The sequence below is a fragment of the Phaenicophaeus curvirostris genome, chromosome 1 (genome assembly GCF_032191515.1).
Source record: "Phaenicophaeus curvirostris isolate KB17595 chromosome 1, BPBGC_Pcur_1.0, whole genome shotgun sequence".
NCBI lineage: Eukaryota > Metazoa > Chordata > Aves > Cuculiformes > Cuculidae > Phaenicophaeus > Phaenicophaeus curvirostris.
The window spans coordinates 123200365-123222857 of NC_091392.1; the positions used below are offsets into that span (position 1 = coordinate 123200365).

Below are 22493 nucleotides of genomic sequence, written 5' to 3' on the forward strand. Positions count from 1 at the left end.
GGCTAGGTACTATTTAGAAAACACACACAGCCATGTCAAAGACCTAGTAAGTGCTATCACTATTTTTCTTTCTAAATAAATCTTGTCCATTTATTATATAGTTGCTCCTTCTTACCGCCAACCAAAAAAAAAACCTCAAAGAATTTAAGATGTGGATTGCTTTTTACTCATGCAACCTATGTATTTTCATGTTAGGTATCTCAGTTGGGATAATAAAAACAGACCAATCACTCACGTTCTGTTTTGCCAGTGTTGGTACAACACTTTTTCTTACAGGCAATATATAAGTTAATCTGCTTCTTATCAGTTATTTTACTTAATGCATTTCTAAAATATTCTGTCATTACTTTCAAACAGTTTTCCTTGCTTTAGCTAATCCTTTTCTTAGGCCTAACTTAATGTTGGCATCCCTTTAGCATATAGGCTACAAAGATACCAGTAGCTGTCATTCATACAGTATGGAATCTTACAGCAACCACCCACTCTTGGCAGCTTGCTTGATGCTTAACTCTGCAGGGATTTTCAAGGGTAAAAATAAAACCAGTCTTACAATGAGCAGCTGTGTTTTTGTGTGTACATGAACTCAACAAAATATTAAGAACACGTTCTTCAAAGGAGTCTTCCAAGCAGAGGGTCAAGGGGCTAGGATTTGACTGATTAAGAGAACAGAAAAATGTTTGTTCCAGATGCTTATTGGTTATTCTCATTTCAGCACTTAACGAAATATGTTTATTATGTCTGCATTAGAAGGGATTACTTTTTACATGCTGATTTATAATACCATACTCTCAAAAAGTACTTTTGAAGTAGTCGTGTAAAAGTATTAACATAGGGAAATGTTTCTAACTTCAGTATTAGCAAGCAACAGACATATTCTCCTCATTTACATAAAGTCAGGCCAATTTGCTATAGCTTTACTTATCAGCCTTTTCATTTTCAACTTGTTCTAGCATCAGTTAAAGTTGAGGGGGAAAAAAACCACAAAAATCCAAACACAAACCATTTTTTGACCTTCTCTCTTTTGGATGAAACACATTAAATATCAGTTAAGCCCTAACGGTTAACAATTGTTGCAGGAAATTGCTTAGAATATTCTATAATGAAAAAAGTGTCTGACTACTGAGTATTTGCTACTTGCTATTTGTTTAGAAAAGAGTCAGTTTTTTTCTCTTTTAACAGGTGGCCATTGATGAGCGCATCAGGCAACTGCATGAAGCTCACAGGGATTTTGGCCCCACTTCCCAGCATTTTCTTACCAGTGAGTAATTTCCCATTTTTCTTGCTCAGTTTGCATACACAGAGTGAATTGACATTTTTGTAGCCACATGCTGGTTGTCATTGCTATGCGTTCTATCTTAGACTGTATTATAATGTTTTTAATTTTTCCATTTCTGGGAGCAGAAGATTTAAATAAGTTCATACAGTCCAGGGGAAAAAGGAAAGTATCTCACAGTGTCAAATCTGTTTGTACATCTGTCAATGCAAGGCTGCTCTTCTTTGTTTGAAGGCTCCCTTTAGGACTAACATACTAAAATTATTTTAAAAATTCTAAGAGTTTCTAATTATTTCCATAATAATTTCCACTATTATGGAAAGGATTTAAAAAAATACTAGATTTGTGTTATCTGTTCAAAGAAATATTCTGCTTCAAAAAGGGGCAAAATAAAACCTGTAATAAAAATATTTTGCATGATTTGATCACTTAGCAAAGCAGTGAGAGGATCAAAACCATAGTGGGGAAAATTTGGCAGAAGGATGGCAGTTAAGTAAATTTTTTACGACTCTGCACAAAAATGTAATTGCCAGTAATATTCCCACTCCACCTCTACAAACACTCTTATCAAGGATGTTTTGAAGTACACTGAAAGACAACTTGAAATACCTTCAAAGCTCCAAGGTAGTGACTAAAGTGAAGCATCTTAAAGGCTGTGTCTTTTCTATTGTACTTCAATTAAGGAAAGCAAACAATAAAACTTTATTTAAGAGATTATATCAGCAGAACAGAACACAACCACAGGATAATGGTTTCCTAAAGGCAGAGGGACAAGCTATCTCGACATCAGAAATAGATGTTACTATTATTGCTCAGCTACATTAACAGTGGGGTAGAGGACAAACTTTCCTTCAGCTGATACTGCATTGTAATTTAATTGGTTAACCATTTTTCCTCTGAATATCTCAATGGGAAACAGAAAATTCTCAGTGGGGTGAACTGCAAATTCAATACCAGAGTCAATGTTGGGCCATATAAGCACAATGCAGGGTCACATTGATTCAACCCTGCATTTCATTTTATCATATTATGATCCTATGAAGAAATAAAGCCCTGTTTTTGTAATTTCTACTTCTTTTTCAGAGTCTTTTTACTCTTAATCATTGGGAATAATTTGTCAGTTGAATATATTTAACTGCAAATCAGACTTGTCAAGAATGAATGTGTGGAAGTTATGAGTATATTACACAAAATGTAGGCAAGTGCCTGTTTTTCTTATGACACACAGTGTGGTCCCGGTGAAAGAATAAGTTTGAAGGGTAAATTAACCAAGCTTGTATTGCAATTTGGAAGACATTAGAGTGACCTGAACTATGTTGTCACACTGAGTAGCACATCGTTGTTCTGTTCCAGTGCTTAGTGCAGCCAGGCAACATGTATGACAGTTATGTCTTAGACCAAATCTGCCTGATTATTGATAAACTAGACCAATCTAAAGAGTTACTTGATGTTATGATAGTCACCCCTTTAGGCCACCCAGTATTAGTTAGGCACTAAGACAATACATTATTCTGTGTAGTAACCAGAGCCAGCAAAAAGTGGAAATTATGCTGGACAGATCTCACCACCGGAGGATTACTTCAGGGAAAAGGAGACAGGTGAAAGCATGTTGACTTTGGAAATAGCAAAATCACCAAGTTAAAAATGGACATGTTTGTTTGTTATTTCTTGGATGCATGTGCAAATACATTCTTACGTGTGCATGTAGAAGTTATGTATTTGAAGCACTAAAAATATCTACAGAATCCTTCCCAAGTATTGGTTTTCAGTCCCTGAAAACTACCAGTACATCTGTTGTTCCTATCTTTCATAGGCATCAAATTCTAAAAGCATCGAGTTCCTTGATATCATGTATTATTACTACACCTGAGGAAAATTTTGTACTTTTAGGTACTTTTTATGTACTACTTCTTCTTCATCCCTAGACTGATGATAGCACATCTATTGGAAAGGCAGCACTGCAGGACAGAGTGCTAGAGTCTTTGTTATCTAACACTGGTCTTGTTTCTGTATCTGTACTTTTGGGGATGAACAAGTCAAATATAAGGGCTGTGAAACAGAATTGGGCAGGTCAGATGAAGGTGAATGTAATGGTTTGTAAATGGTCTTTCAGCACATGGCAAACTGAGTCCCAGCTGGATCAGTCTAGCTGTGGCAACAACAGTGAAGAAATGAATCATGGTAATTCTGCTCTCTGGCTTTATTTCATAAGCTCAACTCACAGACAAATTTATCTTAGGAGATAGTACACACATAATATCAAGGATAAGTGTAATAAGTAAGGAAAATAAACAATTTATTAGCCATTTCATACCTAATTTATATGCCAGTAATAATGTTTTCATCCTCTCAAATTCAGCACCAACTTTCCCTCTACCATATGTGCTTGCTCATCTTAAGATGCAAGTGATGATCTTCAGCTCCCACCTGCATTTCTATACTTACGTGAATAATTGCCCTTTGAGAGCTGATCTGCCTTTAAGTAGTTTTGCAAAAAGGGTGGTACTGTAGTCAAGTTGATATTAAATCAATGACTAAATTACATTTCTCTCCTATCTGGATGAAACAAATATGAGCTTCTAATCTGCATTAATGGAGGGTGGGGTGTTTCTTATTTTATATAGAGGAATTACAGTATCATCTGTCAGTTTCTTCTTATCTGGAACTGAAGCTGCACAGGGCTACTGAAAACATAGCTTAAAAGTAATTCAGGGACCTCCTCATATTTGTAAGGCTGTGTGCAGGCAAGGAATCAAGTGGTAGTTCCTGTTTCCAAGCGCCTTTAACGTGTTATAACTACTTCTGAGAGAGATGGAAAGGCAGATGTGAGTCAGAGAGATAAGGAGTGAAAAAGGAAAGAGGGGGAAAAGAAAAGGTTCCTCCTTTGTAAAATTTTATTTTAGGGACAATTTTCCTCCATCTTCCTTTCCCGCAGTTTGACATTCTCTTTCCGTTCTCTGTTCTTCTAAATGACCAGCTGATGGTGTATGTTTATACTGTGGGACAGGGTAATTCAGACATCTCCTGATCCTGAGTTTAAACAGTAGTGACGAAGGATCTAGTATACTCTTGGTGTGTCTATCCCAAGGCTTTGGGCTACTCTCCAGTATAAAGGACTTTCACCAGAACTGGTCCTTACTTTTCTGCCAGCCCATGAACTTGCCTCTCTCTAGGCCACCCCATCTTTTGCTGGGCTCTCACCTCAGCCCTTGATCTTCTCATCAGTCCTTCATGCTTTCCCAAGCTCATTTCACTCCGCCAGTCTCTACAGAGCCCCAGTTCCTCCTCAGCTTATTCCCTGCCAAGGACAGAGGCTGCCAGCATTCACAGCAACAGTTGTTAAGAAATAGCAGATAAATGTAGTACATATGCAAGATGTTATATCATGAATCTCCAGGAGTGAGTTTGGTTTTGAAGGTTTTGATGTTTAATTAGAATGATTTAAATCACGGTGTAAAAATAAATAAATCTACTTTCTAGGAAAGAGAAACTGGTGAATATTTAGCAAAGTAATTAAAAAAAATCTATGATCCTTTCATGGATGCTGGTGCTTATTTTGGAAACTATATACAGTAATTGAAGTGTGAACTAGGGAACCTGCAAATTTCAGACACGATGCTAGCTTCACAGTTTTTAGCAACTCCTAGAATAATTTTTCTATTTTGACTTTTCCTTTATTTTTATCTGTGATGCTGCCTCTTACAAAGAATGGTATTCGTTGCCTCTTGTTGGAGGACTCGCTTATATTTGTCACAATGGTTATAAATTTTTTTGGCAATGCAATAAATGCGAGGATTGATACGGGATTGTTTTTAATATAGCTTGCTGTGCTAGCCAGCCTCCCATCAATCCTATTTTTAATGTGATGGCTCATTCATGTGCATTACTTTTGATTGCTGAAAAATAGAAAGTATTCCATCTTTTAAAAGTTTAAGTCCAGCTCCACTATGAGCTGCCTATTAGTATGTATAGCATGTTGAAGTGACTGCATGAAATAGTGCTCAGCTATAACTGGCAATTACCTACAAACCTGACTGGGAGATCCCAGGCACTGTTTGTGATTCCCAAGCTCAGAGAACATGGACTTTCATCGAAATGAAGAACCTGGAAATATGAGATACTGAGGCTGATGTACACCTAGCTAACATTTTGATTTGTATTTCCCAGGCTACAAGCTTCTGCTGCCTGAAGGTATCACTACCAGACCTGTAAATCTGTATACATAAATATATGCTAGGAACTATATTTTACCTAGAGATACCTAACTATGCCTTTAAGTTTTAGACTTCCATGCATGAATAGTACTGACTTCAGCATGCAATGAGGCAGCCATAGCAGCTTTCATTCAGAAAAGCTATGAATGCTGGAACCAACAGCTTGTATTGTAATCTAGCAATAGGAGAGCATCTGCTGCATTTTATGTCACACAAGTGTCACTTAAAAATAAAAAATATGATCACAGGAGTGGGCTATGTAACCTAGGTTTCTCCTTCTCCTGATAAGCTCAGAGCTGTTAAGGCTCAGATCTGGGTTTTTTTTATTTTATTTCTTCTGTCCATGCGCTTTCATTTTCCTTCAGTTATTTAAGCCACTCTCCTGAGAAACTGGAGATATGGGTCTGAATTCCTTCAAGCTGGGAGAGCAGTAAAGTTCTCCTATCTCCCACATTCTGGGTGAGTGCTTAAATTATTATGCAAAGCAAAGGTTAGTAAAGTTCTTTCTTGCACAGGCAGGCGTCTTTAAAAGGGCAAGTCCTGCCAATGAAGACATCTGACTCTAAAAATGACAAGGCTCTAAGACTCTTAAGTCACTTTACCTATCCACCTGATAGATTATTTGCTAGTGCTAACATCTTTATCTTTCTTATTTCTTGCTGCATACATTATATTATATTATATTGTCTTCCAGCTATCACTTCTGACATGCAGAGACTAAAGAATATGTCCATTCATCCATGTCTTTTGGATATATGATGTAACATTTTTAGATATTAAATTAAATATTTTGAACAGAAAACATTACCAGAGATACAACATGAGTGATCACAAAAGAAGCAGCCTAACTCTAAGAATTCTCTGGAAGCAAAAGGATTAATTTTTGCATTTAAATATGGTCACATTAGCTAGAGGAGCCTGAATGCTAGAAATTTTTTCTCAACTTTTATATAAATGCAAAATGGCTGTGTGTGCCTTTGAAAAAGGAAGAAAGAACTATTAAAGTACTAACAAAAATGTTCATTTCACAGTTCTTGTTATTATCATTGTGAAGCTATAGCAGCACTGGGCACCAATTCAACCTTAAGACTTGTGTGAAGTGTAAATTGGGCTTAAAGTTAGGGGAAAATGTCTTCAGTCCATTTCTTCCTTATTCAAAATATCGTGACCATACCTACAGCTTCAGGTACAGGAGCCTTTGATGAAGGGTTTTAGAGAAATATAACAGTACCATATTTTGGGAGAATCTCTTTAGTCTTACTTCTGGAACAAAATTTGTAGAATTAATTTCACAGTGAAAGCATGTCATCAAGTCATATGATTACCAGTCCTTCTCTTATGTGCTTTGATTTTTCCATTATATTTTCTTCCAAGGAAAACGGCAGAGACTTTATTCATAAAATAGAATAATATTTGATTCACAATTAAATAGGGTTTATGGAATTCCAGCTTTATACATATGATTTCCTCTTTCCTGCAGTTTTGTGTGAAGTGACCCTTTCCACTGTAATACATTAAGATAAAAAAATCTGTACAAAATGATAAAGTCAGTTTTCAAATTATGATGTCCTCTCCATCTCTTTATCTGGAAACAAGCAATTTCTCCCTGTAATTTATATCTTGCGTTTGTGGAGAAAAAAAAAAAACTTCCAAAAAAATCCCCACCTTATTTTAAGGTGGAGGTTTGGGAGGTAGGGGAGTGGTTAGGAAAACCAATGTCTTATTTTATTGTGGCAGCCTAGTTAATTTCGGTATTTTGTCCTTGGTTGGTAGGCAATCCTATATTCTGCAATGCCAAATAATTTGCAAGTAGTCAAATATTATTTTCTTTAACTCTTAACGAGCATATGAATCAAAAGATAGGTTAATGTCTATTGTGAGTTTTTCCACTATCTGAATTAGTATGATGCTATGACAGAATCTTCCCCTCAGTATATCATAATCTTTCTGGAGGAACACTAGATCTGTGAAGCCTAAACAAAACTCAAAATTTACTTCGCTTTTTACACTGCCAATTTTAACTTGAACATTTAACCATGCACCAATGTTCAGCTTAGGACATTCCTTGGTCATCAGACTCTGGGACTGTGGTATAAGAGACATATTTGATATGCACATATTAGAATTTTTCTCTTATGTTTTGCTATGTGAGACATGGAGTATTTACCAATGATTTTCTATTTATCTAATTCCATTTGCATAAAAATCACCACCAATTGTTTAGGTCATTTTATGACCTTATTTGATGAGCTGACTTGGGATTTTATTTTTAAAAGCGTCAGAATGCAACTGAAGTTAGCGATATGAAATAATTTAATGTGGATGGATAGATATAGGCTATATCATTTTGCTCTATTTCATGAAGTATTTCTTTATTAAACAAGTAGGTGCTTGTATTTATGCCATTTTACAGTAGTATGACATTTAAAAAAATGAGCATTGGTTGGATTTTATATTTTTCATTACAAGTGGCATTTGGAAACTTGCAAACAATGATTCAAGTTGTGCATTATTCAGGATGTATCATATAATATTGACTCTAGGCTGCAGGTGAGAAAGCTTGAGTTGGCCAGGGAACACAGAATGGAAAGGGCCTCTTTTATAGTCCTTGTAAAATGACCATCACTGTAATTGGCCCAGACAACATGTTGAACTTTTTTGTGACTAGTAATCCCTTTTTCAAATTGATTAGAAGTTTTCTGAAAATGGCATATTCAGTAAATATCTCTGTGTGCGCTACAGCGGCAGATGGTGATGCTAGTGTTGCAGGGAAGTAGTGGGTGTTTGCTTGGGTTTAAGAACAGCAGAAGCCAAGCCGAGAAGGAGCACTTTACCTCCAAACTGCCCATGAATCCATCCACGTGTGCAGCACTGATAGCAAGGGCTTGGAGCAGTATAGACTTCACACTGTGCAGTCCTGATGAACGACAGGTGTTTATTGATGTTTCTTCTGCCTCGTAACTCCTAAATTGTGTAGTCAATGTATTATGACATCAGTTTCTCAACTATACAGTGCAACATTAGACCTCAGTGCTGCATAAGGCAATCTGATGTTCTTCAGTCTCACCTAGTGCAATAATAAATGCACATAATTCATAAAACTATTCTGCATAAATCTGGGGGGAGGGGATGTCATACTTTACGCAGGTACACCAACATCTATTGCAAAGGATCTCAAAGAACTCCTAGATTATGTAAACACTTCTGTTGTGCCACTGTCACGCAGGCATACCCATTGGAGATGGCATCCTGCCAACATATATAATGAACTGATTATGGAGAGGAAACATTGCTTCAGCATATCTCAGGAAAAGAAACATAAGCTCTTTATAGTCTGTGAAGAGCAATACTTTCTCATTTATAAAGGTCTCATTTGAAAATAATTGGAATGATAATCAATGCATCTTCCTTGAAAGGCTAAGGTACTTTACACAGATGCGATTCTTGTGGATCAGAGCCTTTCCAGTTGCAAAGATCCATATTTACTCCATACCTACTGCAGGGAAAATAATTGGTATGAAAACAAACTATATGAATAAATAAATTCCTAGGTCTATATTTGCATAAAGATAATGATGATAATACCAGGTAGAACAATATATGTCATGCAGGTAGAGTTCCTAGACTGGATAATTGAATTATTAGCATTATTAAAATGTGACCATAATAAAGCGCCTTGCTGAGTCACAGCTACTATGGCCACAAGACAGATAGTGCTGGTCTTGATCGTACATGAACATGTACATACAAATGAGCTCAGCTTTGACTACCATGATGCTGAAATGCATATTTAATAAATAAAATCGATTTATAAGAAAAAATAATTGACAAGATATATATGTAAACAGTCTATGGTGTATGAGTACTAGGTAGTGCTACTTTGTGGGGTTTGTCCTAAAATTTTCCCGATACTTTAACCTGTAGTGACAAATAAGCATCAAAAGATTTTCTTTCTATTTAGAACCGAAAATGTACGCTGATGGCATTATACAGTGACTAGAAGTGTGTGCTGACTAAACAAATGAGGAGCACTGAGAGTAACTTTTATGCGTGGACATAAGTTTACTCTGAGTAACTCAAGGAGAAATAGTTTTCTATTAGTAAACATACATATGTATTTCATCAAGTTTGTGGTACTGAAGTAAAATATTTAACAGTGGGTTTTTTTATCAACATAATATCAACACAGATAATATACTATCACCCTATTTAATATTTCATTCAGATCCCTGCATAGATTAAAATAGTGCTTAAGTTCAGAGTGCCAGCATGCTACTGTTTCATTATGCATTCTGCAAACAAATAAGGATGTAGGTTTACCATCAAGAACTGCGTTCACTTCAGTTGAAATGGCAAAGCAAATCCCAGATGTTAGTACACCAACAGAAAGAAATAAAACTCCCAGATTAGGTAACCATTAAAATGTATATAAATGCAAATAAAGTATAGAGAAATTTAAATTCCTTCTTAAAATGCATCATATTTTGTCATAGTACTTAATTTCAGTCAGCGGCATTGCAAGTAGCTGGGTGTATGCTGTGCAAGCTAGAACAATAAGACACTTCTGAATTACACTTAGCAAACAGGAAAATGTTTGCTTCTTGAGTTCTGTAGCACACAGACTCACATTAAAAACTCTTTGCCAGCAAGAGTTTTTAGGTGGGTTACTAAACTGGTCTTAACCAGGAATTAAATATATATGTCCATTACCTGCACTAGCTTTGTAAAGGATAGTACACTTGTACTAGTAACCAGAGATAAGAAACAGCTGTTTTCAGCTTCTGGGCTTCTGCCAAAAATTAAATTATTATTCTCTTAGCATAGCTGTAAAAAGTACTGTATACTTTGTCAACTTAAATTTATGCAAGGCTAGAATCATCCAGGAAAGCAGAAGTATATTACAGACAGCTTCACAGCAATTTCTTGAAGGAACACTAAATCCAATTATGCAGAACATCACAGAATTGTTTGTTATTCCTAAAGCACTTAGTTCTTGTGAAAGGAAAGTATTTGTTCCTCTTCTAATGCATCAAGAACACTATCGTATGTAAGATTCTGTGATAATAAATTATGACTGCAAAGCTCTTACCAAGATTAATTCAGAAGCAACAGAGGAAATACACCTTCCAAAAAATATGCCGTAATCCATTCTGTCCTTTAGGTATTTAATTAAAAACAAATCTTAAAGTGGAAGAACTATAGCTTGATGGTATTGCCATTGGGAATATTAATGATTGTTTGGGAAAGAAATATGCAAGAAGGTAAATTTTTATTTAATATTGAAGGGTATTTTGTTTTCAAAAATTATAATGGTATAATCCTATTTGACTTAATCCTTGGATAATAAAAATTCCCATGGGTAAGAAACCTTATCATTGTCACTGAGTAGGTACTTTGAAACTATTTGATAGACTGCATATTAACACACAGTTTAATATTACTGAATGAAAACATACAAAGAAATGACCAAGCAAGGCACAGTGTAAAATGAAATTGTATTTATATTTAAAAATGCACATAGTTTTGTGCTTCTGTAGGTGTGGGTCATGACACAAACTTTAATGGCAGTGTAGGATGCTATTTTTACATGGGGCCTAACACTACTTCAAATTCTGTGTTTCTGGCACTCTTTGAGAACTATCTGTTTTCATGGCTCATACCTTTGAAATTTATTCTCACTTTTATTTTTTTAAAGAATTCAAAAGTGTAAGTAATAGGAAAGCAATACACTCAGCTTACCTACAGATCATTAACTGAGAGTTGAAGACAACTGCAGAACCTACAGAAACGGTGTACAGAGAACTCCTTGGCCGTCAGCAATCTAAGACAGGATTATCACATTCGTATTTCTTCCAAATATACGCCTTCATTCCCTGAGTTTCTCAGGATTGTTTAAAAGGTATTGAAACCCACTGCCCTACTCCCAAGCCTGCACAATGTTCCCAGTTGCTCTTGCATCTCTTTTTGAGACCATCTAGAATGTCTCCATCTCCTGCTGCTGCCGCTACCTGATTCATGTTCCCTCTGTGGGATCCCTAGCCTCCTTCCAGCCCGTCTTCACTATTCATGTGCTTGCAACTCTACCAAAATAGCAAGGCTGTCCTATACAGACGTTTTTATAAGCACTTCTCATCTTTTTCCTCCAGCTCTTGTTGTCCACACTCCACACAGTGAAGAGAGGGACAATATATTTCATTCTGAAGACAGACTTTTGTGAATCTGGTTAACAATTCTGGCACAAAATATATAAAATATGTACATTAGTCATTTTTATTTGTATGGATCATGATTTGTTGACTTTGTTAAATTAATTCCAGCTTAAGAGTGGTGTTTTTAAAGCATCTATTTTGAATGAGATAGGGAAAGAAAATACTTAGAGTCAAATGATGAAGCAGATAATTCCTGATTGAGTCTGGTAACAATTATTTTCCTTTGTGAACAGCAGGGGTCACTAAAAAGAAGGACTACACTGGGTGAAGCAAACAAGCTTTTTTTTTTTTTTTCCAACTACATCACTCTTTGTGTAAGAAAAACACTACATTAAAAATGAAAATTATTTGTACTACTGGTTGTGGCCTCAAGCTGCATCAGTGGAAGTTTAGATTGGACATTAGGAAAAATTTCTTCACAGAAGGGGTTGTCAAGCACTGGCAGAGGCCGCCCAGGGAGGTGATTGAGTCACCATCTCTGGAGGAGTTTAAAAGGCGGATAGATGAGGTGCTTGGGGACATGATTTAGTAGTAGACAAGTACAATTGGAGTTGATGATCTCTAAGGCCTTTTCCAACCTAATGATTCTGTGATTCTCTAATTAGTAACAAAATTAGTAATGTGGAGAAATAAAAATAAAAGTGTTATCCATTGAGAACAAGTTAACAAAAGAATAAAAAAATGCTCAGAAAGTATCTTGGTGTAATTTCATTCAATGTAAAATGCAAATAAGGATGGAAAATACTCATCACACAAAGAAGGAAATTGAAGAAAACCCAGTCAAACACATTAGCAGGCAGAACTCTATAAAAGAACACACCAGAAAGACAGGTTGCTTGCTCTGCTTCATATCTGTTCTTTAAGATTAGTAGTTAAGGAGGGGATTTGTTTGGGTTTTTTTTTTGTTTGTTTTCTTTTGTATTTATCTTTGTAACTGAATGAGTTCCATTTCTCTCAAATTAGGACAGAAATTTCAGAACAGCAGGTTAATCCTTCCTGCCTTCATAGGCAACTGAGCAAACAGACCTGTATCAACATGGCAGTGTAAAATTGTAATTCTAGTGATTAATGTTGTCTTTCCTGTTTGCTTTCAACTTGACCTCCATGTTTCTTTTCTAGGTATATTTGTATGTATGAATGTAAAGAGCCGTTATTTATTTGTTTGTTTGGTTGTTGTTCACAGCTTCTGTCCAAGGCCCCTGGGAGAGGGCAATCTCACCAAACAAAGTACCGTATTATATCAAGTGAGTATAAATAGTAATTCATTGTAGCTATTTACATTTGTAATTTATAAGGATAGTATATAGTTTTCTTAGATTATCGTGAACTGCTCCTATGATGTCTAAATGAGAAGAACAGAAAGAAGTGAAGTGGGCAGTACATTTCACAGAAGTATGTTAGTTATTTAAAAACACAGCAGGTTGCTCTGATTTATAAGTTGTTTGGGTTTATGCTACTGTAAATCACCAGCTAACTAAGAAAAGCTTTGGGATATCTGGATTATATTTGAATTTGTGTCATTGTGTACTAAAGAGTATGTATATCAAAACGAACATTTTGAATTGCAGTTATGAATGTGATACACTGTTGTGGTTTTTTGGTTTTGGTTTGTTTTTTTTTTAAACCTAGCAATGCGCATCCTTTATACTATTAATTCCTTGAGAGAGAGTACTTGGTAAAGATGTTGCTGAGGAATGACAAGGGACAAATTCGTCCCTGTGGACTGTTCTTTTAGATTTTAATTCCCAAATGAAGCTAGTTTGCTTAAGAGATGTGTAAGCAGAACAAATGAGTGGAAGATTTTGAAAAATCAACAATTTGGAACAACCTGCTTCTAATGCCCTAAACAGAGCCACTACACAGCAAATAAGAAATAAGTTTTAATAAATTTTTCTTTCTTGCATAGCTTCTGAAGAAACAGGTGATGCAATATATGCAATAAAGACTGTAGGTCAATATCCGAAATATGAATGTTGTTTAATACACATATTCACATGGTTCCTCCATATATTTCCAGTACACTTTGCAAACTTGACTAGGGTCACTGAAGCCATATGGTTGCAGATGGCTCTTGCAGTGGGAATTCACTTGCAACTTTCACAACAATGTGAACTGCTGCAGAAGCTTCTGAATAAGCATTTGAACTACCTGTGAAAAAAATTAAGTCTGAGTTCAATACAGACATACAGTTATACCCAGCTAAGTTAGCTTATTATTGAATTATTTTTTTCTGATGCTTGTATTTGGTTGTGAGTAATGGTACTACTGTGAAGGAAAATATTGTCCTTTTCTCTTTTCCGTGGTACAGTTGGAAGAGATGCCCTGGCAACTCTTAATGTAGGCATAAGTTGCATTTCATGCTGTTCTTGCGACGTTTTTCTGTACTACTTGCATCCAGCAGCCATGGGTAGGTGTTGACTCTGTCCTAAAATGCTCAGTGGTGCTCTTGCTTATTCCTTACTCATTTTTAGTGCCAATTTTCCATTTTGTGTTCTATTCTAGGCCATTTACAAATTAAAAGAATTCAGTTGTTTTATTTTGTTCACTTTAGGAAATAGCTTAATAGCCTTAAAAATTATAGCAGTGCTAGTTTAACAAAGTTTAAATTCAGCCACACTTTTCGTAGATAAACTACCTTTCCTTGAGATGTAAAGCAAACTGATCAAGTTTTTAACACAACCTAGTAAGCTATTTATTCCCTTCTCAATCTGTCCTCAGTCATTTCATGTTTACACTCAACTAAGTTGTCTGTCTTAACACATCTTTTCTTTATTCTTTTGCCTCTTACTTTTCTATAATTTATTAATGTTCTAAAAGGGCTTCCATGAAGGCCGAACCGCTATAGATGGCATTCTCTTAATTTTTACATAGTTTTCTTTCTGTCATCAATATACAATATTGGTGCTTGCCTCCTCTGTTAACCAGATTTGCTATGCATTTTTTTTTTTTTCATTTTAACTGATTTATCTCATAATTTTCACATTGGCAATGACATAACATTTGATAAATCCATAAATCAAGAGAAACTCAGTGCTAAATCTCCAGCAGCACTGTTTGCTTACTGCTAGTTCTTCAAGCATTTTGATTTTCCTGGTTAAAATTTTATTTTTATGCAGTTGAATAATCTGTGGCAACAAGTTGCCTCTAAAGCTATCGCTTCATAATTTGTTCTTGAGATTATTCATGACAGTATTTTTTTCCCCCACCATGTATTGGTGTAGGCATCATTGCCATGGAAAATATAATTCTGGACAGAGTGCAACCTGTTTCAACTACTCCCAGTCTCTACCGTTTTGTAGTTTCTTGGCCTACTGTCAGCCTCATGAAAATTGCAGTGTAATGGCCTCGTACCAGCTGCTCTGTTCTGGTGGATTTCCTTCAACATTTTTATACGCTTCCCTCCTTATGGAGATGACAAGGTAGGCCAATAGTTCACCCTCACCTCTTTCTTCTCCGGTGAACTGAGAAATCAAAATTAGTGTTCCAGGACAGCAGAAGCATCTCAGCTTCCCAAGCAGCAAGTGGACATTGCTGCATGGCTACTGAATACCTGCCCAGTGCACAAAGTACTACTAAGGAAAAAAACTCTCCCTTTGACTCTAAATTAAAACATGTAAAATTGCTTGAAAACATATTTTATCCACTCATTTCCTTTGAGATCTTTTCTCTCCTTCAGTATATTCCTTATGTCTAGTACAGGATTTAAGGTTTTATTAGATTTTAGAAGAAGAATATAAAAAATCAGTTTTCATTTTAATCATTGCTGTTCTTTGAAGACCTTGATCCTACTCTTACTGGAGTGCAACCCAGAAAATGGGAAGGCAGAAGTAGGCACAGGCATGTCTGTACTCTTTAATAATGTTTTAGGTGTTCATTAAAACTTCTAAATTTAAGTTTTTAGGAGACAAAACAGGCAATTACTGTACATCAGAAATCTGAAAAGCAAATGGGGGGAAAAAAGCACAGCATAAAGACTACTGAATAGTATCAAAAGACAAAAAAGACTCAAATTCTAAAAAAGACAGATAATGAAGGTAGGGAGGCTGCAGGTTTTAACATAGTAATTCAGGTTGGATCACATCTTAGCAGAGTTCATTTCATGATGAAAAGGTTCTCACATGTGCATGCATATACATGCACATTATCTTCCAATCAAACAGATAAGTGGAGCTGCTCCAAAGCAGTGATAGCAAAATCAAATGTCTACTTTGGATTTTGCAACAGCAGAGGCAGTATTTGGTCATGCTGCACAACCCAGTTCCTCTTCAGTGTCCATCCTCCTAGGGCATGAGGGGACATTCAGCTGCTATACACTGAATAGTGTTTTTATCTCTTGTGTGTGAGGCTTATCCCATGTGCACCAAATGTATCCATTACACAGTGGCAGATCACTGTTGCTGTGGAGTAAGGAGAAGGAGTTGGACTGAAGTTTGCAACACACTTTCTCTTAAAAAAAAAAAAAAGTAGTATTCCTGCCATCATGGTGTGTTGAAATTTAATAGTTGTGACTTCTATATTTGTACTAATCTTTGACATTATTCTTCCTCTATATAACTGACTTACCAGTTCACAGTGTCTGTCTTCCTACCCTCTTGCTGTGCCCATTCTTTTGAAGGATTTAAAATGCTTCTGCAAAAATGCAGTAGTCTTTCATCTTAGTACTTCCCACAAAGGAAGCCTTCCAAGTTATTTCCCAGCCAAGCTTATTTTCTTATGCAGATTATAGCAGTTCACTGAACTTTGATCTGCTGAGGACAAAGCTAGATTCTCAGGAGTGTAGAGTTGACTCCTTGAGAAGATCCATATGAGCCTATCCATATAAATCAGCTATGCAGTGAGCTAGCTACAAGGACTTCACATCTCCACTTTCTTACTCTCTTGCCCATTGTAGTTTACTGTGTGAATGTTTGATCTGCATTAAATGTATCAGCTTGTGACACACATTTTTGTTAGTTTTAGATTCTGCAGTCTTTCTGTACTTCACAATAGAGAACTAGTGGGCCACTTTCTATAAAAATACTTCTTTGTTGTCTTAATTTTCAATATCCCTTTTAACTGTTGTTTAAGAATGCAAAATTTTAACACAGAAAAAAAGCTAAGAGCCCAGAGTTTTCATTGTAAAAACAAACAGATTAAAGTCATGATTCTTACTGTTGTTCACTTATAAACAGGATAAATGAATCTATCTGAATTAAATTCTGCTAAGATAAAATGATGCAAAGAGTTGCTGTTCTGGTAAAATTAATGTGGTTAATTGTTTCTTCTGCAAAATGCAGATAAGTGCGAGACACAAAATCAAGTAGGAAATATCTGTCATACTGAACAGATGCAGACATGGAGAACCATAAATAAATAATGTATAATTATGTATATGTAGCAAATGATACTGTGAGCAAACAATGAAAACAATGTGTATGGTTGATAGCTAACCTGTCTACCAAGTACCAAGAATGTATTATTTTTTGGTTTTTAAAAGCACATCTTTTAATGTTTTTTTTTTAATTTTTTTAATAGGAAAATTGAAACTATTGTGAAGGAAAGAAAAACTTAAATAGTTTTCAGTCTGCCTTTACATATGTAAATTATCATGCTGTCTAGCATAAAAACCCTAAATTAAATATCTGATAATTCTTAGAGATTTGCTTAAATGCAGAGCTTTTTGTCATTTGTAGGAATGTAAAGACTTGCTTCCAAAACTTGTCACAAAAATTTAAATTTAGAACTTAATACATGAGAAATCTTGAGCCTTTACAACCTTTAAAATGAAAGCAGAGGTTATAAACAGATGTGTTCCCACTGACTGAACAAGAGCACTCTGGGAAGATACTGTGGGTCTGCTCTTCGTTACCATCTGTCAGCCAGGAGTTACTACCCTCACATGTGAAGTAACTGAAGGGGATTTAATTTGTTTTGAAATTAATTTTAAGTACTCAGCAGCAATTTTATCATATCCTAGCTGGTGCAGAGACTGAGGGCAGGGCTGTAGCCTCTCGTAAGGGAGAGTAACGGATGGAAACCATGTGCTTTCCCACCATAACTGTGTAATACAGTGCTTGCTATGGAGGGCAGAGAGTAGCTTCCTTGGGCACTTACACAAGACTTACAAAACTTGGTCCTCTTGATATGACAGTGCTCATATTTTAAGTGGATAGTAAATTTCTTAAGCTTTGTTGTTAAATTCATTCAGTACCAATATCCATGAAGAGTGTAGAGCGTTAAGCATGACAGAGAGATTAATTAGTGCATGGACAATTTTCTTGCAGGTTAAATCTTAAAATGTGTTATGCAAGTTATGTTGTCTACTTAGTTTGGTAATGAGCTGGGTAAGAGAATTTTAGATGTAATCTGGCTTTCCTGTTTTCCTAATTAAAAGGAAAGTATCAACATTTAAAATCCATTAAATCCAGCTACTCGTTTTTTTCCAGATAGGAGAGTAGTAGATGAACTATTTTTATAGGCAGTAATGTAAATAGTAAACTTTTGATACTGTAGAAAGAGTTCTTATCTTCACAGAGTAATAGTATATTATTACATAAACTTACATTAAGTATTTGCTTTTATTGTAGCTGAAGTTATATTTATTGTAAGCTGAATATGATTTTTGCTTGTATTTTACTCTTTTACTTCATTTCTGTTCACTCCATTTTACATCAGTTGTTAAATGTAGCTTGACTATGTTACACATCATCAAGAATAAAAAATTAACAAAGCCAGTATAATTTTTTACAAAGTTGAATGACATATATAATGTGGTCCTATTTTACAGGGTATACACCAGATCTTCCATAAAAAAAAGTAGATGTTACAGCTGCTTCTGATAGCTAAAATTTATTGCCATATACTTCAAGCCTATGTTTTAAACATCGTGTACTTAATGAGCAGGATTCAAAAATAGGAATTATGTTTGATTTCCACTGGTATGCTTTTGAACTTGAAAAGATTAGACATATTAAGGCAAAAAATAGAAAGATTTGCCTGTCAGACTTCACTTTCTGAAGATCAATTACATACCTAATTTAGATGACAAAGAGAAGACAGCTTCTGACAACTGTCCAATGAAATCTTGAAGGAAATAGGGAACAATATCTTAGATTTTTTGCATATTCTTGTTGTACCAAGAAGTCTCATAATTCCTTTGTTTGCTCTGAAGACTGACAGCTCTTCCAAAACAGCACTTGCTACATCCATTGTATGCATTGCCCTTGGTTCAGTGTCTTTTCTGATGCAGCTAGCTCTACAAATAAGCAGACCAACTATTATGCCATTTCACAGGGGAAAAATTTCATCCATACAGTAAAAGTCAGCATTATATTGATCCCTCTTCACCTACTGTTCCTTTTCTGTCTTATTCATGATCTTATCAGCCTAATTTAAGGCAGGTCTATAATTAACATTTATGCATTTTAAGATGCGTTTCAATGCTAATGAAAAAAGTAGTGGATATAGACACGTATGATTTATATCACCAGCTTTATTTGCCATGGATACACAGATTTTCGTGGACTGTGTAATGCTCTAGTATTGGTAGCTAGGGCCATGCAACAATCAAGAGAAGATGGAGAGTGCAATAATCTCACAAATCAGCTGGGCTGCTTCTGTTTCTCTAAGCAGCCTGTCTGTCAGGATAAGGTCAGATTTTTTCCCAGATTTACTTTTTTTCCAAAATAAACTCTGCTGAATCCCTTATATTTGTGCTTTCTCTGACCTTCTAAGAAGCCAGTTCTCCTACAGACTGCCACAATTTTCTGTTTTCCAGAATACTTTTAGCACGTCTTGTCTTGAGTGATTTGTCTACTCTTTACTTACTGAATCATGACTATGGATTATTTGACCCATTTTTCTCCTTATTGAATCCCTTTCCATTTCCTTTTTCTTGTCCCATTATAGCTGCTCCATTCTGTGTTGCACATCTGTTCTGTGATATCCTTATCTTTAGGCCTTCAATCATGAGAACTAATTTCTGTATCTATTATGCCTAGGGCTCATAGATTCTAAGGGAAATATAAAATTAATTAACTGACACCTGTATAAATGACAGTAAGATTGCATTTAAGATTAGATTTAAGTGAAGATCTAACCAACAGGTTAGGAATGATCAAATCATCCATATTCATTTTGCTTACTTCTCACTTTCTGATTTAAAAGTTGATGTTTATGAGATAAATTACAATTTCAAATGTGATGTACAGGGTTAGCAGTCTCTTGCATGCTACATATTTGCTTTGAATTTCAAGTATTCATCTGATAAATTTTTATACTAGGAAATCTATGGCTACACACTTTAAGAAAAACAAACCATAAAAAAAAGCACGACAACATTCCTGAATGAATGGCTTTTCTCACAAGTAGTTTTGATTTTTCCATGGCAATTGAGCTCAGAAAATGAGATAATGGTAAAACACAACAGAGAGTCATTATCAAGTTGCACTCTCTTTATAACCAGCCCAGCACAGACAGTAGACGTTGTCTACAGCCTACTGAGAAACGCAGTGAATAGAGGTCAAACTGCTACCTATCGCCTACTCATTCTGTGTGTCTAGGTCCTCTTTTCTAGCAGGACCAAAATCTGTTTGCATAAAAGCTGCGTATAATTGTCAGGTTGGGGGCTTGAGGGGGGCACAAACTCACTTAATAGAGCAAAAAATTACTAAGAATGTCAGTGGCTGTAAATATGTGGGACATTGTTGGTATGAGTTTTACTCTTCACTTCTATACTTCACACTTTATGATGTGAATTTGCACACTATTATGTTAATGAAATTGTATAGCAAGCTAACCGGTGGGTATTAAAATTCACATTTAAATTTTTATGCAATAGATAAAGGTTGTAAAAAAAAATGTAAGTATATAAAACAATGATAATTCAGTCTCATTCAGGTATTTTCTATTTATCTAGATATCTGCTAGAAAGCTTTCTATTATTTTAACATTTAAATAGAAAAAAAGGCTTTGGATATGTAGCTAGTAAATAGCCCAGATTGCCTTTTGAATTTCAATAGGTGCCTGTGACTTGTTTTTCCTTTTCAATACACTTTTTTTTTTTTTTTTTGTGCACTACTGTAGAGCCAATGTAGGAGTAGAGGGGCAAAGATACATTTTTCTGTGCTTCGTTTTTAACAAAGTTAACTCTTTTTTTTTTCTCTTAAAAACTCTATTATTGGAGAAAATATTGTAAAACTTAGTATTTGAGGGTTATGACAATCCTGCGTGAAGCTTACTAAGAAAAATTGCTAGACAGAGATGCTACAGGCATGGAGTTAAGATTTAAAGGTTAAACTAGAAAACTACCATATTTGACTTGGGAACAGATAACTTCATACAAACATCTGAACTATATCATCAACATGAAACATGATTTTAAGATTTTAATCACAGCCCAAAGCATTTTTAGTTGGGACGTGGGTATAATACTTTGTTCATAATTAGGAGAGGCCTTTGTAGCAGGAAATATCCCACAAACAGCTCAAGGAGAAGGAAGTCAAAGGGTACAGCATTCCGGTATTTTAGCTGTTGTTACCTGTAAATGTGTAATAAACAAATATGAGGAAGACAAATAAAAAGGCATTAAATTTAAATTAAAAACAAATACTGAAATGTTAAAACAAGATTTGTTTCCAAGCAGTATTTTCCACATCACTATCTGCCATCCAAGAGGTCCCATAAGCAAACTAATATTTTAACATTGTAAAGAACAGGACAAAAATCTAACAAATTCTACTGCATCCTGAAACACAGAAAAGCCACAACTTCAACAGAAAAGCAGAAGCTGTATATATCCTCCCAGATCAGTGATTTTTATCTACTACTTCATCTTAAATTTAACTCTGCTTAATATTTTTTTAGCTTTAAGACTTCTTCAGTGGCAACCTTGTTGGCTGACATTACCTTCACGTTGTTTCAGAAAGACACAAAACGTAAAAGCAATTGCAAATACTTCTAGATAGTGGCAACAGCAGCAATGGTAAACAGATTACGGCCACAGAAAGGACTGTAAAATTTTAGTCTTCTAAGAAAATCTGCATATACCTGTTTCAGATATAACCAGAGATAGTAGCAATAGGAATTAAACTCATAGGCGAATCTTCCCTCAACTAAAACTTCATTTGAAGTTTTAAAAATGCAACTTTGGTAGGAATCTTAAGGTTAACATAATCTATTATATCCATATATGCATTCTGTTACTCCTGGAACTACTTCTGCTTAAGCGGTTAAGGAATTATTTGAAAAGTGTTTAAAGCAAAACAGGAATAGGAATCAGTGAGGGGTTTTTAACCATGTTTGCCGAGAATGCCTGGAACCTATAAATCGTGGACTGACTTTGATAAATGTAATTAAACAGATAAACTTTAAAGTTCTAAAGCAAATGATCCTGCATTTATGATATGTTTTCTTACATCTTGACTAGAGTTTTGGATGTCATTAGTTCACAATTCATTAAGTTTTGTGTTTAAAAGCATCCTCTACTTCCATTTTATTACCAGCTCCAGTCCTACTGCAGTTGCCAGTTCTATTGAGCAAATTTTATTAGTATATGAGAAGTTATAATGTGAAATATTTTTCTGTATATTTATCAGCTTTAAGCTATAATAGTGATGTTCAAATATTTTTATTGCAGTGTTTTGCTGAATCTTGACTATAAAAATGTAGTCTCTGAATATTAAAAATTTATTTTCATGACACAATGTTGATATTCAATGTGCCTGTTTTAAGACAATAGTAGTTCGAGTTCATTAAAAAATAATTCTAAAATTAAGCAGTTTAAAACATAAAACTAAACTCTGTATCTGTATCTATCAT

General features: G+C 35.2%; 1 protein-coding gene across 6 annotated transcripts in view; it reads left to right on the forward strand.

The window, feature by feature from the left end:
* DMD (dystrophin) overlaps nucleotides 1-22493 on the forward strand; it is a 1224073-nt gene that overhangs the window by 1091577 nt on the left and 110003 nt on the right. For all 6 annotated transcript variants that reach the window (XM_069873469.1, XM_069873460.1, XM_069873489.1 and 3 more), the window contains 2 exons: nucleotides 1180-1258; nucleotides 12880-12940. In XM_069873469.1, coding sequence (XP_069729570.1) covers nucleotides 1180-1258; nucleotides 12880-12940 — 140 coding nt within the window. The remainder of the gene's footprint in view (nucleotides 1-1179; nucleotides 1259-12879; nucleotides 12941-22493) is intronic.